The 27,959-nt window shown below is 51.2% G+C and overlaps 1 protein-coding gene across 2 annotated transcripts in view; it reads right to left on the bottom strand.

Moving 5' to 3' along the window:
- The window catches only part of HMMR (hyaluronan mediated motility receptor), a 160,438-nt gene extending 132,869 nt beyond the window's left edge, over window positions 1–27,569 (bottom strand). For both annotated transcript variants that reach the window (XM_075344452.1, XM_075344451.1), the window contains exons 1-6: window positions 27,465–27,569; window positions 24,027–24,125; window positions 21,049–21,131; window positions 11,979–12,056; window positions 9,963–10,151; window positions 9,469–9,555 (exon numbers count right to left, since the gene is read on the bottom strand). In XM_075344452.1, coding sequence (XP_075200567.1) covers window positions 9,469–9,555; window positions 9,963–10,151; window positions 11,979–12,056; window positions 21,049–21,131; window positions 24,027–24,125; window positions 27,465–27,510 — 582 coding nt within the window. In that variant the 5' untranslated portion in view covers window positions 27,511–27,569. The remainder of the gene's footprint in view (window positions 1–9,468; window positions 9,556–9,962; window positions 10,152–11,978; window positions 12,057–21,048; window positions 21,132–24,026; window positions 24,126–27,464) is intronic.
- Window positions 27,570–27,959: the final 390 nt, after the last annotated feature.

Genomic DNA, 27,959 nt, shown 5'->3' with positions numbered 1-27,959 from the left:
GCGGTCCGAAAGTCATGAGGAAGCTGCCTTAGTGGCAGAAACTCCTGCGGACGCGCTTTTGGGCGCCAGTTGGATTTCTAATCCTTGGCTGAGTTAGCGGACGAGGCCGAAGGCTTAGAGGATGACCAGTTGGAGGAACGAAAGGAACGAAACCTCGATTGATTCCTACCCTGGGCGGGTTTCCTGGTCTTGGTTTGTGGCATGGAAGTACTCTTCCCGCCAGTAGCTTCTTTAATGATTTCATCCAGCTGTTCACCAAACAGCCGTGAACCAGCAAAAGGGAGCCCAGCAAGAAACTTCTTGGAAGAAGCATCTGCCTTCCACTCTCGAAGCCACAAAATCCTGCGGATAACAAGAGAATTAGCTGAAGCCACCGCAGTGCGGTGAGCAGCCTCTAGCATGGCAGACATGGCATAAGATGAAAAGGCTGAAGCCTGAGCAGTTAAGGTAACCATCTCAGGCATAGAGTCCTTGGTGAGGGAATGCATCTCCTCTAGAGAAGCAGAGATGGCTTTGAGAGCCCACACTGCTGCAAAAGTCGGGGAAAACGCGGCCCCCGCAGCTTCATACACAGATTTGGCCAAAAGGTCAATCTGACGGTCAGTGGAATCCTTAAGTGAGGTGCCGTCAGCCACCGACACAACGGTCCTGGCTGAGAGCCTAGACACCGGAGGGTCTACCTTTGGGGAGTGAGACCACTCCTTGACCACCTCAGGTGGAAATGGAAACCGGTCATCAGAACCACGCTTTGGAAAGAGTTTGTCAGGGCAGGCCCTGGGTTTGGTCACAGCGGTCTGAAAACTGGAGTGGTTAAAGAACACACTCTTCACTCTCTTAGGCGAGGTAAACTGATGTCTTTCTGCCAAAGAGAGTTGCTCCTCTGATACTGACGGATTGAGATCCAGCACAGAATTAATGGAAGCAATCAAATCACTAAGATCTGAGTCACCCTCAGAGAAATCGATGGGATACATAGCCTCCGAGCCCCCAGTGAGGGCATCCTCCTCATCTTGAGAGTCAGCTCTTGAGACAGAGCCGTGGGATGGGGAAGGGGAGGAAACCCTGCGCCTTCTCTTAGAAGGACGGGGTCTGGGATCAGATGATGAATCCTCCGTGAGCTCCGATGGACGGAGGTCAGAGGATAGGAGTCCTCTGTCAAGAGTATTAGAGGCACCCTGTGAGGGGGGCTGATGCATATTCATCAAAGTCCTGGACAAAAGCCCCATGGACTCAGCAAATGACTGGGATATGGACCTAGAAAAGGACTCTACCCAGGCCGGGGGTTCAATCACAGGTGCAGCAGCAGCCTGAGAGACCATGCTGCTGGAGTGGGGGCTTTGCAGAGAATGAACCCCAGGGAGAATATACAGAGGTCCACAACCGGAGACCGGCTGTGGCTTACCAGACCGCTGAGCATGGTGTTGTGTGCCCTATAGATCCCGAAGCCTGGTCCCCCCAGTCGCAGCACCTCAGCAGAGATGCAGAATGCAGGATGTCCCAGAGCAGAGTGAACTCTGCCTGAGAAGAGGGCGTTCCTATAAAAGAGCGGGAACTGGAGGGCTATAGAGACCTGCAGGGAACGAGGGACGCCCCAGCAGTGGGGAGTGTCCCTCCCCTGTGTAGAACAGCCGCCGGGAGGTGCCGAACCTGTCCCTCTGCATGAGTGACATGCGAGGGCAGGAAAATTAAACTAGGCCTCCGGCAAAGCCAGGGCCTAAATTTAAGCGGCGAGGCCGACAAGCAGGCACCATCGGCGCGGTTCTCAGGCAAAAGCTAGAGAACCCGCCGGAAAAGTTAAAACAATCACATACAGCATACTCTCCCCTTACAATAAAGAACCGGGACCCCCAACATAAACGTCTCAGGTACTTAGCTGCTGAGATGCAGGGCCATGTCCCTGGGGAGGAGTGCTCCGGTCCAACAGAATCCTCAAGGGGCTGTGGATGGAGACCGGACTCCTGCCAGGCATGGAGACCGTGCTGGCTCCCACTTCAAGCCAGAGCCCAGAAGGGATGGTGAAGGAGCGCGGCATGTAAGGCTGCAGCCTTGTAAATCAACCTTAACAACACCGCCGACACAGTGGGGTGAGAAGGGACATGCCGGGAGTCCAGACATGGACCCGCTTTTCTTCAAACTCTTTCCAAAAGTCAAACAAATCAGATGAGAATGCATGTGTGGATGTATGCCTCCTGACACAAAGCAATTAACTGGCTAGGACTGGCTACCAGGGGGTGTATAAGCTCAGAGGGAGGAGCTACACTTTTAAGTGTAGTACTTGGTGTGTCCTCCGGAGGCAGAAGCTAAACACCCATGGTCTGGGTCTCCCAAAGGAACGATAAAGAAATCATGGTATACTCTTCTGCATAACCCCATCCTTAACACTGACTGTTCGAAAGCTGCTAATCATTGGCAGGGAGCAGGTATATACAGAAAGCAGGACTACACAACCAGTGTTTAATCAGCAGGAGACCACTAGATTTTATTGAAAATACACTAAGCAGCATAGGAAGAGGGACATAACTAATCAGGGTCTCAGTTCCTACATCATGCTGCTCTCAGGTTACAAAGCAAAAACCTGCTGACAGATTCTTCAAAATGTATGTTTAGCTAAAAGGAGATGCTAAAATGAGGAACAGTCAATCAGAAAAAGGAACCAGTCCTATCCAGAAATGGTATTTACCTGCAGTAACAGCGTTAAACTGTAAATGAATTGCATTTAAATCATGTCTGGCAGCTTACTGGTGTAATCATTGCCCTGCCCTGATGGCTGAAAGGAAGAGGCTGCAGGGAGAATAGAACCTCCTTTTCTCTCTGTAGCTGCTGTTCCAGTAAGCAGAGAGTGGAACTAAGCACAAGCTTACCTGTATATTTAACCCTATATGTGCCAATAAATAGCATTTTAAAACATAAATGGAAAGAAAATGAAAACAGATGAAGGTACAGAATATTTGGATGCATACTTGTGAAGGCACTTGTCTACTTCATATTCAAAAGTGTGGCATAAAAAGGATTACAGCATGCAAATTTGGACAGAGATAACACTGAAAACGACAGTGAAGAGTTTTGCTTGTTTCTGATCCTCCCTCCTGCCAGTCACAAGCACATTTTCATTCCATCTGGACTCCGGGGATCCCATAGCCAAGAACTTTCTTAAAAGGAGTTGTCAAGTCTAAAATGACAAGCTGATGGTCATTCTGTGTGTCACTCTGACTACAGACTAGCAAATCCTCACATCACACGCCCTGTGCGCTATGAGGATTCTCCACTGTCAGAGCTGGGAACGGTGGTCACATGGCAGCAAGTATGTGATAAGCAGACTCCCAGCCAGAATCTGACTAGACAGGCACAGCCTCACTTATTGCAAATGTATTGACAGAGAGCATGCCTAGCTAGTTACATTCCAGCTGCATATTGTACACTTGCGACCAGCTGACCGCCGTTCCCGGCTCGGACACCAGCAAATCTGCACAGTGCGTGTGAAGGGAGGATTCACAAGTCCGCAGTCACAGTGATGTGGTGTGTTAGTCCAGGTTCAGAAACTTACTTGCAGATTAACCCTATATCCGCAAGTATATAGCATTTATCCAAAATGGCAGGTTCTCTTTAACCCCTTAACGACCTTGTACGTCATGGTGACATGGTGCTAAAGGACCCATGACGTACTCAGTACGTCCTGGCGAAATCGCGGTCCCGGAGCCCCGGGGAGTGAAATTTATTTACTTAAACGGTGGATTCGGGAAGGAGGGGACCTCTGCCTGACGTCAGGAGGGGTGGTGCCTCCTCCCCGAACCTACAGAGGCTGTGATTGGCTGACGAACGCCGCTCAGCCAATTACAGCCACTGTAATGTTCCAGCCATTGAAAATGGCTGGAACATTGAAATCCAGCCCTGATCAGTGCTGCTGTAGCACTGGCCATTGGCTGGAGCTGGGTGATCGATGCTTCACCCGCCCCCAGCTCTGATTGGAGAGACCGGTCTTGTGACCGCTCTCTCCAATCAATGTGGATCTGCGGCCTGTGACCGTCCCTGGAAGCCGAGGAGAGCGGTAAGTTGTTGTCCCCGATCGCCCGCCCCTGTCCCCGATCGCCCCGCCGCCCGCCCCTGTCCCCGATCGCCCCGCCCGCTGCTCCCGCTTCACCGCCGCTGTCTCCGATCGCCCCGCCGCTGCTCCCGCTTCACCGCCGCTGTCTCCGATCGCCCCGCCGCTGCTCCCGCTTCACCGCCGTCCCCCGCCGCCATGCTCCCCGCTTCACCGCCGTCCCCGCCGCCATGCTCCCGCTGCACCGCTGTCTCCGCCGCCGCTCCCGATCCACCGCCATCCCCGCCGCCATGCTCCCGCTTCACCGCCGTCCCCGCCGCCATGCTCCCGCTGCACCGCCGTCTCCGCCGCCGCTCCCGATCCACCGCCATCCCCGCCGCCATGCTCCCGCTCCACCGCCGTCCCCGCCGCCATGCTCCCGCTGCACCGCTGTCTCCGCCGCCGCTCCCGATCCACCGCCGTCCCCGCCGCCATGCTCCCGCTGCACCGCCGTCTCCGCTGCCGCTCCCGATCCACCGCCATCCCCGCCGCCATGCTCCCGCTGCACCGCTGTCTCCGCCGCCGCTCCCGATCCACCGCCGTCCCCGCCGCCATGCTCCCGCTCCACCGCCGTCCCCGCCGCCATGCTCCCGCTCCACCGCTGTCTCCGCCGCCGCTCCCGATCCACCGCCGTCCCCGCCGCCATGCTCCCGATCCGCCGCCGCTCCCGATCCACCGCCGTCCCTGCCGCCATGCTCCCGATCCGCCGCCGCTCCCGATCCACCGCCGTCCCCGCCGCCGCTCCCGATCCACCGCCGTCCCCGCCGCCATGCTCCCGATCCGCCGCCACTCCCGATCCACCGCCGTCCCCGCCGCCATGCTCCCGATCCGCCGCCGCTCCCGATCCACCGCCGTCCCCGCCGCCGCTCCCGATCCACCGCCGTCCCCGCCGCCATGCTCGCCACTGTCCCCGCCGCCGTCGCACCCACCTTTTTCAGCCGCTGCTGCCCCCCGATCGGCGGCGCGCCGCCGCCTCCTTCATCGGCTGCCCCTTCTCCATCGCTACACCACCTATCCCTCCATGTGCTGCAAGCCACCCTCCCCCCACGTGGGGGGAGGGTGGCTGGCTTGCAGCACATGTGGGGGGAGGGTGGCTGGCTTGCAGCACATGTGGGGGGAGGGTGGCTGGCTTGCAGCACATGTGGGGGGAGGGTGGCTGGCTTGCAGCACATGTGCTGCAAGCCACCCTCCCTCCCCCTACATGTGCTGCAAGCCCCCCTCCCTCCCTCTACATGTGCTGCAAGCCCCCCTCCCTCCCTCTACATGTGCTGCAAAGCCCCCCTCCCTCCCTCTACATGTGCTGCAAGCCGCCCCTCCCTCCCCCTACATGTGCTGCAAGCCCCCCTCCCTCCTCCCCTACATGTGCTGCAAGCCCCCCTCCCCTCCCCCTACATGTGCTGCAAGCCCCCCTCCCTCCCCCTACATGTGCTGCAAGCACCCCTCCCTCCCCCTACATGTGCTGCAAGCCCCCCTCCCTCCCCCTACATGTGCTGCAAGCCTCCCTCTCCCTCCCCCTACATGTGCTGCAAGCCTCCCTCCCTCCCCCTACATGTGCTGCAAGCCCCCCTCCCTCCCCCTACATGTGCTGCAAGCCCCCCTCCCTCCCCCTACATGTGCTGCAAGCCTCCCTCCCTCCCCCTACATGTGCTGCAAGCCTCCTCCCTCCCCCTACATGTGCTGCAAGCCTCCCTCCCTCCCCCTACATGTGCTGCAAGCCTCCCTCCCTCCCCCCTACATGTGCTGCAAGCCCCCCTCCCTCCTCCCCTACATGTGCTGCAAGCCCCCCTCCCTCCCCCTACATGTGCTGCAAGCCCCCCTCCCTCCCCCTACATGTGCTGCAAGCCCCCCCTCCCTTCCCCTACATGTGCCATCTCTCTCTCCCATCAGACTCTGCCCCCCCTCCCCGATCTGCTGCCTGCTCTCTCCCATTTTCCATCTACTGCCCCCTCTCACCCTCCTCGATCTGTTGCCTCCTTCATCTGCTGCCTCTTCTGTCTGCTGTGATCCTGCTGCCTAGATCCATCCTGTAAGGTAGGTATCCCCATCTCACCCACCCCCCCATCCTCTGCCGCTCCTCCATCCGCTGCGCCATTTCCCATCATCCATCCGCTGCGCCCTTTCCCATCCTCTGCCGCTCCTCCATCCGCTGCGCCCTTTCCCATCCTCTGCCGCTCCTCCATCCGCTGCGCCCTTTCCCATCTTCCATCCGCTGCGCCCTTTCTCATCTGCCGCCCCGCCCTCTCGCATCGCATTATCCAGCCCAGCGCAGTTGCTCGCTTCCAGACTGCAGTGGATGATGCGATGCGAGACTCGTGCATTGCTCTCACGTTTGGCACTGGTCTTGGCAGGCGCTCATTTTTTTTTTTTTTTTTCTACTGATGTCTGTATTTTTTTTCGCCAAACTAATTTTTTTTGTATGGGGGGGGGGTCTAGTTTCCAAAATGGGATCACATGTGGGGGAGCTCCATTGTTTAGGCACCTCAGGGGGTCTCCAAATGAAACATGGCGTCTGCTAATAATTCCAATCAATTTTACTGTGAAATGGCGCTCCTTCTCTTCTGAGCCCCGCCGTACGCCCAAACAATTGATTTCCACCACATATGAGGTATCTGCGTACTCAGGAGAAATTGCACAATACATTTTATGGTGCATTTTTTCCTGATACCCTTGTGGAAAAAAAAGCTACCTGTTTGAAAAAACAATTTTGTGGTAAAAAAAATAAAATATTTTCACGGCTCAACATTACAAACGTTTGTGAAGCCTCCAGGGGTTCAAAGTGCTCCCTAAACAGCTAGATAAATTCCATGAGGGGTCTAGTTTCCAAAATGGGGTCAATTGTGGGGGAGCTCCATTGTTTAGGCACTTCAGGGGGTCTCCAAACGCAACATAGCGTCCGCTAATAATTCCAACCAATTTTGCTGTGAAATGGCGCTCCTTGCCTTCCGAGTCCTGCCGTGCGCCCAAACATTTGATTTCCACCACATATGGGGTATCTGCGTACTCAGGAGAAAATGCAGAATACATTTTATGGTGCATTTTTTCCTGATACCCTTGTGATAAAAAAAGCTACCTGGTTGAAGCAACAGTTTTGTGGTAAAAAAAAATTTTTTTCTTTTCACGGCTCAACGTTATAAATTTCTGTGAAGCCACCAGGGGTTCAAAGTGCACATCAAACATCTAGAAAAAATATTTGAGGGCTCTAGTTTCCAAAATGGGGTCACTTATGGGGGAGCTCCATTGTTTAGGCACCTCGGGGAGTCTTCAAACCCGACATGGCGTCTGCTAATGAGTGCAGCTAATTTTGCACTCAAAAATTCAAATGGCGCTCCTTGCCTTCCGAGTCCTGCTGTGTGCCCAAACATTTGATTACCACCACATATGGGGTATCTGCGTACTCAGGAGAAAATGCACGATACATTTTATGATGCATTTTTCCTGATACCCTTGTGAAAATACTAATTTTTATGGCTAAAGTAACATTTTTGTGTTAAAAAAGTAAAATTTTCATTTTTTCGTCTACATTGCTTTGGTTGCTGTGAAGCTCCTAAAGGGTTAATAAACTTCTTGGATGTGGTTTTGAGCAGAGTGAGGGGTGCAGATTTTAGAATTGGGTCACTTTTGGGTATTTTCTGTCGCCTAGGTTTCTCAAATCACTCCAAATGTGATGTGGTACCTAAAAAATTTTTTTTTGTAAATTTTGTTGGAAAAATGAGAAATTGGTGATGAACTTTGAACCCTTCTAACTTCCTAACGGAATTTTTTTTTTTTTCAAAAATTGCGCTGGTGTAAAGTAGACATGTGGGAAATGTTATTTAGTAACTTTTTTGTGTGACATATCTCTCAGATTTATGGGCAGAAAATTTCAAATTTTGAAAATTGCAAAATTTTCAAAATTTTCGCCAAATTTCCGAAATTTTCACAAATAAACGCAAAACATATCTGCCTAAATTTACCACTGACATGAAGTACAATATGTCACGAAAAAACAATCTCAGAATCGCCAGGATCCGTTGAAGTGTTCCAGAGTTATAACCTGTCAAAGTGACACTGGTCAAAATTGCAAAAAATGGCCGGGTCTTTAAGGTGAAAACAGGCTGGGGGCTGAAGGGGTTAAGCAATATTTTGCATGATGGATCTCAGAAAGCGATGACAAAGTAATGGACAATCCCTTTTTAAAAACTATGTATCCCAATTTAACGTAAAAAAAAAAAAAATGTGGTCATGACACACTGTTATGGGGCAAGGATCTGCTGCTGACACTGTTATGGGGGTACTGTCCTGCTCATATAATCCCCAGCCTGCTCATAATAAACCCCTATCCTGCTATATGCTCTCATCCTGGTGTATGGCCGCATCCTGTGGCACATTAAAAAAAAAAAAAAAAAAAAAAAACCACACACAACGTTCATACTCACCTTACATCACTCCCTGCAGCACCGCTCCTCTTACCGTCTAGGTCAACGGCTGCGCTGCTGAGTGGAGCAGTCCCCGTTCCCCTGCAGCATCGCAATCTCCTGTCTGTGCCGGCGTCTGCGTGTGGACACGTGCGCACAGCATTGACGTCATCGCGGTTGCGCCCCGCTAGTCAGCTGACCGGAGGACACAGGAGGAGATTGCGGTGCTGCAGGGGGAATGGCGAGTAATGTGTACCGATTCACTGCCCCCCGCGCTGATGATGATGTGTGGGGGGCAGTGAATACAGACGCACATGATCACTCCAGGCTGCAGTTGCCAGGGGTGATCATGCAAGCTGGCTGTTTATCCCCCGCCCACCTGTCAGCTCCGGCTTCAGCACTGAGAGATGATGGGCGGGAGGATGGGCGTGCATATTAAATGAGCGGGTCCACGTGATCACGGCAGGCTGCTACAACCTGCTGACACCGCCGATGACCCGCTCCACCCTCATTCCCCGCAGCCCTATATTCAGACCATAAGACGCACCCCCCACTTTCCCCCAACATTTGGGGGGAAAAAAAAGTGTGTCTTATGGTCCAAAAAAATACGGTATATAAATATTATATACACATACATACATGCGGACTCAGCGTGCGAGCCTGCAAAGTCAGAGAACACATAGGGCATAGTACAGCCTCTCAACGAGGCGTTAAGAGGGGGCTGCCCAGGTAGCGGACAACCCTGGGACCAGCAATTATCCTGAAAATGTAGAGGTAATTACTTTCCAGCATTTATCCTGCACAGTAAACCTCCCAGATACTCCAATAGGCAGAGAACGCTGCAGAACAGGCAAGGCTGGAGCTGCACCCTGACAATAGGCCACTACGTACAGGAGAAGGGAATATACCTTTAAAATGAGGTATTTCAAGAAAGGACTAAAACAAACTTGACTAAAACAAGTCTAAACCAAAAGGAGGAAGGAAACAAGCACAAACCTTGTCTTTCGCATCCACTTTATTTTTTGCTTCCATTAGTTCAGCAGAAAGATTGGAAATTTTTCGCTTTGAGCAGTCATCAGAAAACTAAAAACGGGAGAATATTACAAGTCATTCTCAGGCCCAATAAGCGGGTAACCTCTGCACGCACATCCATTTCAGCAGTGCTAAGATCTTGTGTAGTACAAGGCAAGTACACATTACACAAATTCCAGCCTTCAGGGGAAGGCGGGTAAAATGCTGATAAAGATGGCGGCCACGCATGCAACATCAGTATGGATACTAGAAAGAAGAAGCCGCTGCGGCTAAAAGGAGGCTACAAGGCAGACATTGAGGTTACTGGCATCTGCTTAAAGCTCATAGGTGCCCCTGGTCCTACGCAGACACATCGATGCCATGGCAGCTTCGAATTGGGACACAAACCACCCATAGAGTCAGAGGTTAAATTGCTTGTACAGTTTGGATGTGAATGCGTTGGCTCTTTATGCACTTACCTTGGTTTTTAACATGTCGTTAGCCTTACTCAGGTCAGCAATTTGCCTTTCCAAGGACGCAGTACTGGCAGCAAGGGAACTTTTTTCTCGCACAGCAGTGACCAGTTTAAGCTCCGTCTTTTTGAGTTCTTCCTCCAGAAGTTGAAGTTTCTTATCCTGTTCAGCATGTGCTTTTAAGAGCGCACGGATCTAAGTGGAAGGAAAAAAGAAAAAAAAAAAAAAAAAAAAAAAAGGGGAGGAAGAGGGGGTGGGGGTTGAAAGTGTAGAATTAGAACATCTGTTTGTAACAAACCCAATGAGAGTTATAAGGGTATAAGGGTAGGGCCTTTTGAGGCAGCTCTTCAAAATAATCTTGATTTTGCAGAGGAACAGCTAGTGAACCCAGAAAAGCCAAGGGGCTTTAAGATTAGGGACAAAACAAAAAAACCCACTAAATTACATTCTTTGCCATTTAGTAGCCACTATTTGACTTCGCAATTATCTGCCATGAGGCTCAGATCTGCCGCCAACCAAAATATCGGAGAGGTACTCTACTGCATGTGTCCTATTCAAGAAGTAAAATATACCTCTGAGTCACACATCTCTAGGTTGTAAACTAGGAATCTGTGGGATTCCGACACCCCGTGCCCCCATTGATCAGTTGAAGTCTGTTCTAGCAATTACTGGATACAAGTGATGTATGGGCATTAGACCACAGCCCAATAAATTGTTAAAGGGTGTTGCCAGGTCTACAAAGGCAAGTCTGCCGTCACTACACACTGAGGATTCTCTGGTATCAGAGGCAAGAACAGAGATCACATGGCAACGAGAATGTGATGTGTAATCCGGCCACAATACGACTAGACAGGCGCAGACTTGTTGAATGGTCGTGTATTGAGCGAGGCAGTGCCCCTCTTGTCGGATTCTGGCCCAGAGTATCACATATTATATTGGGATGATGTGACTGCCGTTCCTGGCTCTGACACTAGAGAATCCTCAGTGTGTGCGATGTCCGTATTCACCAGCGCACAGTCACTACAGACTTATTTTAGACTGGACAACCGCTTTTAAAAAACACACAAAACACTCCAGTGTTTGTTTTTTTTTTTTTATTTCCCCACTGCTGGAGTGCTGCTTTTAATCTAAGGTCCCAGCCCCAGGTGTCTTCCCCTTTTAACAGCTCTGGTCCCACAGCACCATCCTAGCCCTTTACTGGAAATCAAAAGCTTTGAATGAGAGTCTATGAGAGCCAGAGTGAGGCTCTAAAACTTGTACTGAAGAGTGACCTCTGGCGCGCGCCATGAAACACTAGAGCGAAGTGGCAAGTCAAACTGCCCGAGACAGACATCAATAAAAAGGTGAAAGGGTTGGAGGGCGAGTAAAGCATCAGGGACAGGGACCTTAGATTACAAGCACTAGTCCAGCTGTTTAACAACTCCACAAACAGTATAGTGGTGCTTTAAGTGACTGCTGCCAAGTACAGTCATTTCCCCCCACATTCAAGTGGGGTTACCAGAGCCTCACAGTTCTTACTATAATGGCCTACCACACAGATTAGGCTAAATTGCTTAATTCCAAAAATTTGCTTGGAGTACAGTCACGGTGACAGCAGATTGGGGACTCCTCACAGTGCGTACTGTCAGCATTTTCTGGTCCTGGACAGTCATCTGACAGCAAGTATGCACCATTCATACATATCCCAACTAGACTTATCCTGCCTCACTCAATTTGACTTCAGAAAGGCTGCACACATCTAGTTGGCATGTGGCCGCATGTATGCAAATTACATACTAGTAGTCACACCCACTGAATCCTGACAGTATGCACATTGCGCACTGGGAGGATTCACAAGTATGCCCACAGTGACTGCAGATTTTTTCCCCCAAGCGTAAACAACCCTTTTAAAACGTTTCCCCTTGTATACAGGTCCTTTCCTGATTAGAATAAAAGGAAGGGGGGGGGGGGGGGGGGGGAGGAAATCAAAGAAGAAGGAGGGGGGATACATTGTAGTAGATTAAAATCACTTCATCTCATCACCTCTTTCTCCACGGCCCTCTGTTTCTTTGTTTCCCGGATGAATTCTGGGTCTCTCTCAGGTTTCTGTCTCAGATTTGGCTGTGAAAAATATTTGTATAAGTAGATATGTAAGGTCTTGACCAGTCTAAGAAAGCGTTTAACCCTCTAGGGCAGAAATAATATAATATGATATAATAAAATAAAAAAAAAAAAAAAATACATTTTATATTATATTTAAATCAAGACTTAAAAAAAAAACAAACAAAAAAACAAAAACACCAGAAGTAATGGATGAATGATCTGAAGGGCACAAATCAACGCAGTTACTAAAGCCACCAGAATTGGTCACATTCAGCTCCACTTTGGATTGAACCTGTTGGTTTGCACAGGCAATACTATTACTGAAGTAATGCCCGGACCCTCAGATATTAAATTTCAAAATGTCAGAAGTACATTGTAATACATGTGCCTTCTGTGTTCTCAATGTATCACACCAGTTATACTTAAAGATTCACTTTTCCCTTTCAGGTTTCAATGTTAGAGACTTTCAATCAAATTACAAACTTTACTTTCTCAGCCCATAGACCTTAAAATTACCCATTAATCATCTATAAACACACCCCTGATAAAATGCCAGGTTTCTCTCTACCAAGAAGAATTATTTCAGAACTTTCTCCATCTTTAGAATCACCAATATGTGTAAAGCCAAGTGGAGAAACAAATTTTGATGTGGAAAATAAAAACAAAAACTAAAAGGCCCCGTTACACGAAACGACATCACTAACAAGATATCATTGGGGGTCACGGAATTTGTGACGCACATCCGGCCTCGTTAGCGACGTCGTTGCGTGTGACACGTACGAGCGACCGCTAACGATGCAAAATACTCACCAAATCGTTAATTGTGGACACGTCGTCCATTTCCAGAATATCGTTGCCGCTTTTGGACACAGATTGTTCGTCGTTCCTGAGGCAGCACACATCGCTAAGTGTGACACCGCAGGAATGACGAACACCACCGTACCTGCATCCTCCGGCAACGAGGTGGGTGTGACTTTCATGCGGCTGCTCTCCGCCCCTCTGCTTCTATTGGACGCCTGCCGTGTGACATCGCTGTGACGCCGCACGAACCTCCCCCTTAGAAAAGAGGCGGTTCGCTGGCCACAGCGACGTCGTTAGGAAGGTAACTACGTGTGACGAGTACTAGCGATATTGTGCGCCACGGGCAGCGATTTGCCCGTGACGCACAACCGACGGGGGCAGGTGCTATCGCTAGCGATGTTGCTGTACGTAAAGCGCCCTTAAATGTTGCCGCTTAAATTGTAAATACCCCCTTATAATTGGGAATGTGGTTGTGTTCAGAATTAGAAGTCATATTTAAAAAGGGAACATTCTTCTAATGGCCATGCCCTCAAATTACAAAGATGAGATATATAGTTCTGTTCGCCATGCTCACACCACCTGTAAGTCAGTGCGATGCTGAAGCTGCTCCCTCTCCCTTCTGGGACGTTACGTATCAGGGGGCGAGGCCAGCCTCCAGATATCTGCATCCCTGCAGTCTGAGAACAGCTAGTGTGGTCGGGGATGTGGTCACGCCCCAGGGCCTCAGACTGCAGGGAAAGATCAGGGGGCTGGCCATGCCCCTTAATGTGTGTGATGTAACGCTCCAGAAGGGAGAGGGAGCACCAAGGAGCAGCTCCAGCATCACACTGAATTACAGGTAGTGCGAGGATGGGGAACAGAACTATAGATCTCATTTTTTAGGAGTTTGAGGGTTTAGCCATTAGAAGAAGAAAAAAAAAAAAAAAAATCCATTAAAACTCATGTTACATAGTAAAAAAGAGAATTTTGTTTACTTACCGTAAATTCTTTTTCTTATAGTTCCGACATGGGAGACCCAGACCATGGGTGTATAGCTTCTGCCTCCGGAGGACACACAAAGTACTACACTCAAACGTGTAGCTCCTCCCTCCGGGCTATATACACCCCCTGGATGACAATCTAACCAGTTCAGTGCAAAAGCTGAAGGAGGACATCCACCCATAAGTAGAGATAGAGTAAAACTCGGAAAAAAACGGAACTCTGTCTACAACAACAGCCGGTGAAACACACGGAACAACAACTGCCAACAGGCAACAGGGAGGGTGCTGGGTCTCCCATGTCGGAACTATAAGAAAAAGAATTTACGGTAAGTAAACAAAATTCTCTTTTTCTTCATCGTTCCTTATGGGAGACCCAGACCATGGGACGTCTCAAAGCAGTCCATGGGTGGGAAATAAACAGAAACGGAGAAGTAGGCAAAACCTAACTTCACAAATGGGCGACAGCCGCCTGAAGGATGCGTCTGCCCAAGCTCGCATCTGCCGAAGCATGAGCATGCACTTGGTAGTGCTTCGAAAAAGTGTGCAGACTGGACCAAGTGGCAGCCTGACAAACCTGCTGAGCCGTAGCCTGGTGCCTGAAAGCCCAGGAGGCACCGACAGCTCTGGTCGAGTGCGCCTTAATCCCTGGCGGTGGGGGCACCTGAGAACACTGGTAGGCATCGGCGATAGCCGACCTAATCCAACGAGCTAGGGTCGGTTTAGAAGCAGAGAGACCCTTGCGCTGACCCGTGGTTAGCACAAAAAGTGAGGTGCACCGCCTAAAAACGGCGGTGCGTGACACATAGATTCGGAGCGCCCGCACCAAATCCAAGGAATGCAACGCCTTCTCAAAGCGATGCACAGGGGCCGGACAAAGGGAAGGCAATGAAATGTCCTGGTTAAGGTGGAAAGAAGGACACCACCTTAGGGAGAAAATCCGGAGTCGGCCGAAGAACCACCTTGTCTTGGTGAAACACCAAAATGGGTGACTCCGAAGAGAGCGCAGCCAAATCAGAAACTCTCCTGAGAGAAGTTATGGCTACTAGAAAAACGACTTTCTGTGAAAGTCTGAACAAGGGAACCTCCCTGAGAGGCTCAAAGGGGGGTTTCTGTAAGGCCGTGAGGACCAGATTAAGGTCCCAGGGATCCAAGGGCCGCCGGTAAGGAGGAATGATGTGAGATGCGCCCTGCATGAAGGTGCGCACCTGAGCCAGTCGGGCGATACGCCGCTGGAATAATACCGACAGAGCCGACACCTGTCCCTTGAGGGAATTGAGGGACAGTCCTAGCTGTAGACCGGACTGTAGAAAAGACAGGATGGTCGGCAAGGAGAACGGCCAAGGAGCATGGTCGGAAGAGCGACACCAGGACAGGAAAATCCTCCAAGTCCTGTCGTAAATCTTGGCCGAAGAAGACTTCCGAGCCTGAGTCATGGTGGAGATGACCTCCGAGGGAATGCCTGAAGCCGTCAGGATCCAGGATTCAAGAGCCACGCCGTCAATCTGAGAGCCGCAGAATTCTGGCGGAAAAACGGACCTTGAGAGAGAAGGTCTGGGCGGTCCGGGAGATGCCACGGCACCTCTACGGACAGACGGAGCAGGTCTGGGTACCAAGCTCGCCTGGGCCAGTCCGGAGCAATGATTATGACTCGACGGCCCTCCATTCTGATCTTGCGCAGAACTCTGGGCAAGAGAGCTAGAGGGGGAAACACATAGGCCAGACGGAACTGGGACCAATTCTGAACCAGCGCGTCCGCTGCAAAGGCCTGAGGATCGTGGGAGCGAGCCACGTAAACCGGAACCTTGTTGTTGTGCCGGGATGCCATTAGATCCACTTCCGGAGTGCCCCACTTGCGGCAGATTGACCGGAACAATGCCGGATGCAGGGCCCACTCGCCGCTGTCCACGGTTTGACGGCTGAGATAATCGGCCTCCCAGTTTTCTACGCCTGGGATGTGGACTGCTGATATGGTGGACTTGGAGTCCTCCGTCCACTGGAGGATTCGTTGAACCTCCAACATCGCCAGGCGGCTGCGAGTCCCGCCCTGGTGATTGATGTAGGCAAGCGCCGTCGCGTTGTCCGACTGGACTCGAATGTGCCTGCCTGCCAACAGGTGGTGAAAGGCTAGGAGAGCTAGAAACACAGCTCTGATTTCCAGCACATTGATCGAGAGGGCTGATTCGGACGGAGTCCAAGTGCCCTGTGCTCGGTGATTGAGAAATACTGCTCCCCAACCGGAGAGGCTGGCATCCGTGGTGAGAATCACCCAGGACGGAGTCAGGAAGGAGCGTCCCTGTGACAGAGAGAGGGGCCGAAGCCACCACTGAAGAGAGCTCCTGGTCTGTGGCGACAGAGCCACCAGCCTGTGCAAGGAAGAGGTCCGCTTGTCCCAACAGCGGAGAATGTCCAGCTGCAGGGGACGCAGATGGAACTGGGCAAAGGGAACCGCTTCCATTGACGCCACCATCTGACCCAGCACCTGCATAAGGTGCCTGATGGAATGACGGCGGTGCCTCAGCAGAGCGCGCACCGCCAGATGAAGGGACTGCTGTTTGACTAAGGGCAACTTCACAAGTGCCGGCAGAGTCTCGAATTGCATCCCTAGGTACAGAAGTCCCTGGGTCGGGGTCAGAGTGGACTTGGGCAGGTTGACAAGCCACCCGAACTGAACGAGCGTGGCGAGAGTGAGCGAGACACTCCGCTGGCAGTCTACACTGGATGAGGCCTTGACTAGAAGGTCGTCCAGGTAGGGGATCACTGCCAACCCCTGGAGGTGCAAGACCGCAACCACTGCTGCCATGACCTTGGTGAAAACACGAGGGGCCGTGGCTAACCCGAAGGGGAGGGCCACGAATTGGAAATGTTCCTCTCCGACTGCAAAGCGTAGCCAACGCTGGTGTGAAACCGCAATAGGCACATGCAGATAGGCATCTCTGATGTCTATGGATGCTAGAAAATCTCCTTGGGTCATTGAGGCAATGACCGATCTCAGAGATTCCATGCGAAAGCGCCGCACCTGAACATGCTTGTTGAGAAGCTTGAGATCCAGGATGGGCCGGAAGGAACCGTCCTTCTTGGAAGAAAATTCTATCCTGTAGCCGTGGGAGATGATATCCCGCACCCACTGATCGGAGACGTGTTGAAACCACACGTCGCCAAAGTGGGAGAGCCTGCCACCAACCAAGGACGTTGCTGGCGCAGCCAGATAGTCAAGAGGGGGCTGCCTTAGTGGCAGCGGCTCCTCCGGGCTTCTGAGGACGCGGCCTCGCGCGCCAGTTGGGTTTACGATCCTTGGCTGCAGTAGTGGACGAGGCTGAGGGCTTAGAGGATGACCAGTTAGAGGAACGAAAGGAACGAAACCTCGAATGGTTCCTGCCCTGGACAGGTTTCCTGGTTTTAGTTTGTGGCAAGGAAGTACTCTTCCCGCCAGTAGCTTCTTTAATTATTTCATGCAGTTGTTCACCAAACAGCCGGGACCCTGAAAAAGGGAGCCCCGCAAGGTACTTCTTAGAAGAAGCGTCTGCTTTCCACTCTCGAAGCCACAAGATCCTGCGGATCGCGAGAGAGTTAGCGGAGGCCACCACGGTGCGGTGAGAAGCCTCCAGAATGGCAGACATGGCGTAGGATGAAAAAGCCGAAGCTTGGGAAGTTAAGGCATCCATCTCAGGTATAGAGTCCCTGGCGAGGGAATATATCTCCGCCAGAGAGGCAGAGACTGCCTTAAGAGCCCACACTGCCGCAAAAGACGGGGAGAACGAGGCTCCTGCCGCCTCATATACAGACTTGGCCAGAAGGTCAACCTGGCGGTCAGTGGGATCCTTAAGAGAGGTGCCATCGGCCACAGCTACGACTGTCCGGGCTGAGATTCTAGACACCGGAGGGTCTACCTTTGGGGACTGAGCCCACTCCTTAACCACCTCTGGTGGAAAGGGAAAACGGTCATCAGAACTACGCTTCGGAAAGCGTTTGTCAGGACAGGCCCTGGGCTTGGTGACAGTGGCCTGAAAACTGGAGTGGTTAAAAAAAAAACGTACTCCTAGCTTTCTTAGGTGAGGCAAACTGGTGTATTTCTACCAGAGAGGCTTGTTCCTCTGACACTGGTGGATTGAGGTTTAGTACGGAGTTAATGGACGCAATCAAGTCACTAACATCCGCATCACCCTCAGACAAGTCAATGGGGTACATAGAGGTAGCGTCTGAGCCCACAGTAAAAGCATCCTCCTCGCCCTGCACCTCGGCTCGTGAATCAGAGCCGTGGGACAAGGAAGGAGAAGGGTCCCTGCGTCTCCGTTTAGGAGGACGGGGTCCTAGAACATGCTCTGAGAGCTCTGCAGAGCTCGGAGCAACAGAGGCGCCCTGAGAAGGGGGCTGATGCATGGTCAGCAAAGTCCGGGACAGCTGTCCCATGGAGTCGGCAAAAGACTGGGAAATTGCTCTGGAAAAAGATGCTACCCAAGCCGGGGGATCAGCCACCTGGGCTGGAGCGGCCGGAGGAGCCCCTGAGGAGGCTCCAGGCTGAGACACAACCATATTAGAGCAGGCATCACAATGTGGGTATGTGCTTGGCTCTGGCAGAATGAGCTTACATGCAGTGCATATAGCGTACAGCTTTGCAGCCTTGCTCCTAGTGAGAGACATGCTGCTGAGGTGGAAGCTCTGCAGTAAGAATACACTCCTATAGAATGTCCCCTGAGAGTGTATAATAAAGCCCACAACCAGAGGTTGTGGCTTACCAGACCGCTCTGTGTGCCCTCCGGATTCCACAGCTCGGACCCCCAGTGAAGCGTCAGCCTTCCTAGAATGCAGCAGCTGCAGCAGCCAGCGCCGATCAGTGTGAGAACGCTGAGAAAATGGCGCTGGAAGGAGGAGGGGGGGCGGGGACTAGCCCAAGAGCGGGAAACCGGAGGGCCAAGGAGAGATACAGGGGAGGGAAACATCTCCTCAGAGAGGAGTGTCCTCCCCACTGCTGGACGGCCGGTGGGCGGCGCCACACTGTTCCCCTGTGTGAATGACATGCAGGGGAAGCTGAAACCGAAACTAGGCCCAAACTGAAGCCGGGGCCTAGATTTTAACATGCGGCCGACGAGCAGGCACCCTCGGCGCGGTTCTCAGGAAAAACCCCGAGAACCGGCCGGAATTTACAGTAAAGTCAAAAGACACACTACCCCCTTAATAAAAGTACCCGGGACCCCTGAGAAACGTCTCAATACTTAGCTTTTGAGACGCAGGGCCAGTCCCTGAGGTGAGGGTTAAACGCTCCGTCCAGCAGGAACCTGACAGGGCTGCGGATGGAGACCGGTCTCCTGCAAGCAGAGAGGACCGTGACGGCTCCCACTTCAAACCAGAGCCTCTCAGAGGATGTTGAAGGAGCGCGGCATGTGAAGGCTCCAGCCTTATAAAGTCAACCTTAACAGCACCGCCGACAGTGGGGTGAGAAGGGACATGCCGGGAGTCCAGACTGGACCCGCTTTTCTTCCATATCTTTAAAATCAAAATCTTAAAAATGAAAAAAAAAAAAAAAAAAAAAAAAATCAGAGAATGCATGTGTGTGTGACCTCCTGAAACACAAAGCATTGAACTGGTTAGATAGTCATCCAGGGGGTGTATATAGCCCGGAGGGAGGAGCTACACGTTTGAGTGTAGTACTTTGTGTGTCCTCCGGAGGCAGAAGCTATACACCCATGGTCTGGGTCTCCCATAAGGAACGATGAAGAAAGGTAGTGTCTTGAATGTATTCACACCCTGTAAACAGTTCCACATTTTCTTCCCGTCAAACCCACAAATTTAAAAGGGAACCATAAAATTATATTATATATACACATACACACTGCAGAAATGGGATCAATCTACAGATTTATAGAGTTCTGATGCAACGCAGCTGCCACACAGCCCTGCTGGTGAAAAGAAATTACTTTATTCCTCCAGCAGCTTCAGGCTTTCAGTCAGTTGCACGGTTTAAGTCACCGCTCTGTGCACAGTGAGCAGTGGCTGTGACCACGCCCCCGGGACTGACTGACAGCTGGCTGTGCTGATTGAATGCTGAGCCAGCTGTCAATCAGTGCTCCTGCTCACTGTACATAGGAGTGGTGACCGAAACTGTGCCTCTTATGACAAATCCCAAAGCTCCTGCAAGGAATAAAGTTCATTCCCCTCCAGCCAGTAAGATTCTCAGGGTGCCACACTGAATCAGAACTCTATTAACCTGCAGATTAACACAGTATTTTTTTTTATATAACAGGTTTCCTTTAATTTTTATTGGGGTTTTATGGGATATACCAACATTAAGTAATACGTATTTGTGAAGTGTAAAGGAAATTATGCATGGTAGTCTAAATATTTTAAAATGATTAATCTGATAATTGTGACATGCATTTGTATTCAGTCCTGTGTAGTCTGTTCCCCCTAAATAAAATCCTGAGTGACCAAATGCCTCAAGAAGTCTAATTAGAAAATGGAGACCGCCCGTGTGCAAATTATTCCCAGTTTAACGACAGCTGTTCTGTGTATGTCTCAAAAGATTTGATTCAGAATAATTAGGAACAAACAGAATCATGAAAACCAAGGAACTCAACTGACAAGTCAGGGATAAAGTTGTGGAGAAGAGTAAAACAGGGGAGAAAAAAAAAAAAAAAAAAAAAAAAAAAACACCCCACACAAACAAACCATGACATAGCTCAAGCTCTGACCATCTCACGGAGCACGAATCAATCCATCATCCAAAAATGGAAGGAATATGGTGCAGCAGCAAACCTACAAAGACATGGCTGTCCAGCTAAACTGTATCCTGAGCAAGGAGGGAGAGCATGGTCACTCTGCCATGTAAGCTGAAGAAAGCAGAAGATAGGTGATTATATTGATTTCAGCAAGGTGTCCTCTACTAAGCTATTGTTTTATCACCAGAATTCCACTACCTGGACTACAGCTCGCGCACCTACTAGACAGGTCGCACCTCCTCCTATGATGACCAGCTCACTGTCAATAGACCATGTACATAAAGAGCCTTGTGTGAGGGGGCAGCTTTCTGAGCTAGTCTTTATGCTAGATCTATGAACTGCGATGGTGTCAGAAACCGTTGGACCCAGTAAACTTAGCGATACATTGTTGGAATCGGGGGTCTCTTCCTTACATTATGCTGCTCTCTGATGAGGTAGTAAAAGCCTGGTGACAGTTTCCTTTCAACAGAGTACCAAGAAATGCAGGAGAACACAGTTTTATTTTTATTCACTTACCGTTGAACCAAGAGAAAAATGCTTGCGAAGACGCGCTGGGGACGTAGGTTCCTCATCTCCTTCCACACCTTCAGCACATGAGTCTGAATATTAAAAAGGTCACAAGATTGATATATTCTGCAATAAAGATTGTATACAACTGGCATATCTATAACCTCCTAAAAAAAATGTAAAACAAACTGTCTAAATGGGTACAGAACTCCCTCAAAAGATCTAAAAGTCAAAAATAGGCAGCAACACATCTAAGATGGTGAATAAAGGATCCCTACTTTTCCCACTAAACACCAGCTACGTTTTCAGCTCAAGATGGCTTCCATAGAAAGCCAAAATGTAGTTGGTGTTGGCCTTACTGTTCCACTACCTTGGATTTTTATAACATACACTACTCACAAAAAGTTCAGGATATTTGGATTTCTGGTTAAATTAAAGGATGAATCCTAAAGTGCCCTCCTAACCTTCTCAGGTGAACTTAATGTGGCCGTCTCTAAACGTTTGGTTGCACATGTCCACCTGTTCAGTGTTTCAGTACTTTTTGCACAAATTGATTGTGAGGCAAATCCTGGGATATGAAGAGGAATTATGATTTCCAGTCATAATCGCTCTCATCACTCCATGGCAGTGCCCCCTCCCTTCTTGTTCTCAATGTCCAACATCTTGGAAGGTGTCACATCCTAGCAACACATCCCATGGCCATCTCCTGTGATATGGAGATTAGATGATGTGGGAACAATGGACACAGGATGACTCCCTGCCGTGACCCTGTGGTAGGGGCTGCTATCTAATTAGCAAGGCTATGGAAGTATCCAGACAGAACGACTCCAGTAAAACATGGTTCATATCTTGCAAGCCATATTTCCGATAAATATGGCAACCATAAAAATGGTGTTTGCGCATGCGGACGATGCTGGCACACCTTTTTTATGGAAGTGGGAGCTTGGGAAGTACCCCAGGCGTGATATCAGCCAATGGGGAACTAGTAGACAAGTCATGAGTCCTCTCGTTCTGTAGCTAAATTCATAACTGTCACAATGAGAGCGTTGGCGTCTGCCTACGACGCTCCCAGGCAAAGTTATGGCCAATATCCCCTTTCTGGATAATTCTGACTCAAAGCGGGGGGAGTGGCAGTGCTTCCCTGTGAGGTCACTAAGGTAGGAGGGGACCTGGATTTGCCCAGGTTGATAACCCTACTTCGGCCATTTTCCAGTGTTCTTTTGCTCGGGGGCCTGGTTGGGAAAGACCTGTGAGGGAGATCCTGGAAACCTGGTCCACGGCGCCCCCCTGTGGCCAGACGCACAAGGTAACTGCTGGAACTGTGTATGCCTGTTTGTAAACCATGCTTTATCTGTAACTGTACTCTGACATAACTGTATATTCTGTAGATTCCCTATTGTATATATTGTAGTTTCTAGTGTGCTTTAGGCTGATTAAATTATATAATTAATCTTGGGCTGTTCTGTTATCTCGATCTTGAATCCCACGTCCGTGTGTTCGGCTAATAGTTACCGTGAAGCGGTTGGTGGCAGCGAGTTTGTGCCAAGGATTATTGTGGGGAGGCCAGTGAGATTCGGGGAGATTTTATATATTCCGCCCGCGGAGGTCGGGGGAATATATACCCTACTCTCACCGGGGACCCTTCAATAATCGGCATAAGTAGTATAGCGGCCTCCTTGCTTATTGTCGGGCAATTCCATAATTGGCCTGACTATAAGAGGGGCGCTAGAGAGCGCATCACGTGCTCTGTCTGTCGGTCGGGAGGTATAAAGGAGGGGTGACCCCCACTTGTTACCCCCCGATTGTGACGTACTGGTAGCCAGCGCGGGGGATTTCTGAGTGACCCCCCCGGTGGTTCGTGACATATTGATGTTCTCCAACAAGAAGCTTAATGTCAAAATTCATAACAGGTGTTTGTTCCATGAATCGCCCAATAAATTTTGGGGTTCAATTAGAATTGGTATTAAACATTCCTCATCGCGCTATTGACATTTTGGCATTGTAAGATCAAGACGACACCTAACAATTGATCAGAAGTACCGCACCATTGCGAGGCTTCAAGCAGGATGTTCTCAGACAGAAGTGACCACAGAGCTTAGAGTGTCACCTGCAGGTTACAACAGAGATACTGGAAGAGTCAGAGAAGTAGACCTCCTTTGGCCACATGCCACACTGAGGACATTATTAACAATGACCTTTGGAAGCGGATGATGAATGCCACACAACTCTAGGCACATTTAAGGGAGGTTAAAGGCACCAAGTCTCACATCAGTCCATTCAAAACAGTTTACATCAGCGTGGTCTGCATGCTATATGACCTACAGGAGTAGCTGACTACCTCCAGCAAGAGAAATCATCTCCACCGGACAAAGAACCAATGGGCCTCAATGCTGTTCAGTGAGGAATGTGGATTCATGCTGAACACGATAGCTGCCAACGACGTTGGGGACATCAAGAAGAGCTCTATGCATTAGCCACTGTTGTCACCAGACAAGTCTGATGGTGGTGGTGTTGTGTCTAGTTAGTACAGGACTGCCCTACACTTTGTGAATGTTACAGTGACAAGCCCCTACTACTTGAACAACATCATTAAGTCAGTCATGAACAACACAGGCCTAACTTCATCTTCATGGATGACAATGCTGCAGGTCATCGAGGAGACATCATTAGGGATGGCTGCTTGAGACTGAAAGACCTTTGATGCTCAAGGCCACATGACAATCATTGAGACGTTGTCATTTTTTTTGGCGGTATACCCATCACTGTTGGCTTTTGTCTCAATAAGTAGAAGCAGCATCTCAAATAACTGAAGTGCCCTACTTTCATGATAAAATATCACTGTAACTTTAGGTTTTTCATAAATTTTTCTGAAAGCAGAATCCCTAATCCCTAACTTTGTTGGCAATATACTTTCCACGGACCGGTCCCCATTACATACAGCAGCACATCTGGGTGAAGAGTACGCTTAGTGGATCTGATGCCCTCACCTTTCTTTGGTCTAAACCGCTGGGATTTTTCAAATGATACTGGCCCTTTGAGTCCATCCGAAACCTTCACATCATAGGATCCTGGAGCCGGAGCACAGCCTAGAAGAAAAACATTGTTTCATCCAACACAAATTGCACTCACAGAATGATAGCACACAGACAGAAAACAGTGCCCACATCTTGTTTGTCTACAATTACCGTTTGTGTGCAAAGATCCCAAATTTATTTGTGATTGATAAGTAACAGAGGCATCCAGTTATCCCATTCATAAGAAGTAGTGATGTGCGGATTCGCAGATAACAGGAACTGGCAGGTCCCTGTTATCTGGTTTTTAAAATACGGTTCCAGGCCAGATTCCGGCCCCCATATAAATCTATGTTGGTAGAAGGCATAGGGGGATGGGAGCAAGTGCGCTGTACTTATCGAGGCTCCAGCGCAGCTGTACACTGCTTCCAGGCCGCTCATTCACTTCTAGGGCTGCGCATTATCCTTCATTGCATATGCCCTGTTTCCCCACCCACCGGTGTCTGGTTGCAGTCAGATGTGCCCCCATCCAGAGTGACAGCATCTGACGCTTCCAAACAGACCTGGCCTGCGGGTCCATATCATACAGTAAAAAAAAAAAAAAACCCACCACCTTGAACCCGCAGAGACTGTCTGCCTGTCCTTGCCGATGCCCCGCGCTTCGGCGCCCACCATTACTACTCCCCTCATCATCTTCCCTGGAGCCACTCCACCTGTGGGGAGCAGAAACATCTTAGCTGCTACGACCATCAGTCCTGGAGGACAGTGACAGCAGCTATTCCCTGGCAGCATACCGCAGGTGGAGTCACAAAGTCAAACCTCCATTATCACCCTCCTTTATTGTATACCTCAAGGCCACGAAACTGGGCAAAGGGCCACCAGTGACATCCCCAGACCAAACATCACCAGGCCCGGCGAAGAGTTTATTCAACCCCTTGCCCTTCAGGCTGGTTAGACCAATGCTTATTGGGCCGCCCCCACAGCCTAAAAATAGCAGCCTGCAGCCGCCCAGAATTATTGCATCCATTAGAAGGGACAATCCATCATTTTACCCGACTCTTCCAGATTGCCCTGGTGCGGTGGCTATCCGGGTAATAAGGAGTTAATAACAGCCAACAGCTGTCACTAAGCCCTAGAATAGTAATGGGGAGGGTGTATGAGAGCTGGAATAGTCATGAGACCTCGTATGAATTGCATCGGACCTGCAGGGGTGTTTTTGGAGTTAAGGGGGGGCGAAAGATTTTTTAATTATTTTATTTCAAAATAAGAGTTTCAGTGTTTGTGTTTATTTACTTTCACTTACAGATTATTAACCTTTTATTACCCTGATTGCCGTCGCTCCAGGGCAATCAAGATGAGGTGGGTAAAGTCCCAGGATTTTCAGAAATAATAGATGTGACAATTCTGGGTGGCTGCAGGCTGCTATTTTAAGGCTTGGGGTGGCCCAATAAGCATGGGTCGCCCCAGCCTAAGAATACCAGCCCGCAGCTGTCAGGCTTTACCTTTGCTGAGAATCAAAATTGAGGGGGGGGGGGACCACATGCTGGGATTTATAAATTATTTATACTCTATATATTCTCTATAATACATAAATTTCTATGGAAAGGAGGATGCAATTTTAAAATATTGTGGTGGGGATAATATGGAATGATCACATTATCCTTACATGTGCCCCTAATATCAGCAAAAATAAAATCAAAATGATGAGTGAATGAGGCCTTGGTAAATCATTCCCTATCCCAGCCATACCACTGATGCGGCCGCACAAGGGCCCAGGAGGTGAGAGGGGTATGTCTACCCCCAGAGCAGGTGGCATTGTGCATTACAAGCCCACGTACTGTCCGACACAGGGGCCCAAGTCTGTGTCCGCTCCTGCAGGGCCCCCATACTGTCCCGACACAGGGGCCCCATATACTGCTCCGGCACAGGGCCCCCCGTCTGTGTCCGCTCCTGCAGGGCCCATACACTGCTCCGGCACAGGGCCCCCCCGTCTGTGTCCGCTCCTGCAGGGCCCATACACTGCTCCGGCACAGGGCCCCCCCCGTCTGTGTCCGCTCCTGCAGGGCCCATACACTGTCCCGGCACAGGGCCGCCCCGTCTCTGCCCGCTCCTGCAGGGCCCATACACTGTCCCGGCACAGGGGGCCCCGTCTCTGCCCGCTCCTGCAGGGCCCATACACTGTCCCGGCACAGGGGGCCCCGTCTCTGCCCGCTCCTGCAGGGCCCATACACTGTCCCGGCACAGGGGGCCCCGTCTCTGCCCGCTCCTGCAGGGCCCATACACTGTCCCGGCACAGGGGGCCCCGTCTCTGCCCGCTCCTGCAGGGCCCATACACTGTCCCGGCACAGGGGGCCCCGTCTCTGCCCGCTCCTGCAGGGCCCATACACTGTCCCGGCACAGGGGGCCCCGTCTCTGCCCGCTCCTGCAGGGCCCATACACTGTCCCGGCACAGGGGGCTCCGTCTCTGCCCGCTCCTGCAGGGCCCATACACTGTCCAGGCACAGGGGGCCCCGTCTCTGCCCGCTCCTGCAGGGCCCATACACTGTCCCGGCACAGGGGCCCCCGTCTGTATCCGCTCCTGCAGGGCCCATACACTGTCCCGGCACAGGGGCCCCCGTCTGTATCCGCTCCTGCAGGGCCCATACACTGTCCCGGCACAGGGGCCCCCGTCTGTATCCGCTCCTGCAGGGCCCATACACTGTCCCGGCACAGGGGCCCCCGTCTGTATCCGCTCCTGCAGGGCCCATACACTGTCCCGGCACAGGGGCCCCCGTCTGTATCCGCTCCTGCAGGGCCCATACACTGTCCCGGCACAGGGGCCCCCGTCTGTATCCGCTCCTGCAGGGCCCATACACTGTCCCGGCACAGGGGCCCCCGTCTGTATCCGCTCCTGCAGGGCCCATACACTGTCCCGGCACAGGGGCCCCCGTCTGTATCCGCTCCTGCAGGGCCCATACACTGTCCCGGCACAGGGGCCCCCGTCTGTATCCGCTCCTGCAGGGCCCATACACTGTCCCGGCACAGGGGCCCCGTCTGTATCCGCTCCTGCAGGGCCCATACACTGTCCCGGCACAGGGGGCCCCGTCTGTATCCGCTCCTGCAGGGCCCATACACTGTCCCGGCACAGGGGGCCCCGTCTGTATCCGCTCCTGCAGGGCCCATACACTGTCCCGGCACAGGGGCCCCGTCTGTGTCCGCTCCTGCAGGGCCCACATACTGTCCCGGCACAGGGGCCCCGTCTGTATCCGCTCCTGCAGGGCCCATACACTGTCCCGGCGCAGGGGGCCGTTTCCCTCAGTGGCCTCATTAGAATGTGCCCGGACCCCCTGCACCCCGAGCGGACAGCTGGGATGTCGCCTACTACGCAGCAGGGCAGACACCCCACGGATAACATGCACCCGCGCTCACACATACCGACGTGCTCGTTAAACCGCTTCAGAGGCGCTTTGGGAAAAGACATTTTCGCGGGCACCGGCCGCTCAGCTGTGCACACCAGTCGGATCGGATTATTAACGCTCTCCTCCCGGCTCCTCTTTAAAAACAGCACAAAGAGCTGTCCACCAATAGCAGAACTACTCCCGACCATCAACGGGCGCCGCAGCCAATCAGGAGTGTATATCAGCCGTCCAATCAAATGTTAGACCAGCAATATCTATCAGTGGGTGTGGCCTAATTCCCTCAGGGGGCGTGGAGGGAAGTGAAATCTCTTGCAGTTGACTAGTCCATAAATAACAGCTTCTATTGGTTCAAATCATGCCAGACATCTGTGATAACCAATGGAAGGAGCAGTAAGAAAACACTCGTCGCCGTGATGGAAGAGGGCATTTTGCCCTCAGTGTATAGTATGTTATATCCGGATACAAACCTTCATCATACATAAACGTAAATTGAGCGGTTTGTGTACAAAGT

Source organism: Anomaloglossus baeobatrachus, chromosome 4 (assembly GCF_048569485.1).
Source record: "Anomaloglossus baeobatrachus isolate aAnoBae1 chromosome 4, aAnoBae1.hap1, whole genome shotgun sequence".
Taxonomy (NCBI): Eukaryota; Metazoa; Chordata; class Amphibia; order Anura; family Aromobatidae; genus Anomaloglossus; species Anomaloglossus baeobatrachus.
The sequence above is the reverse complement of the archived record's forward strand: the minus strand, read 5'-3'. Positions and strand labels throughout refer to the sequence as shown.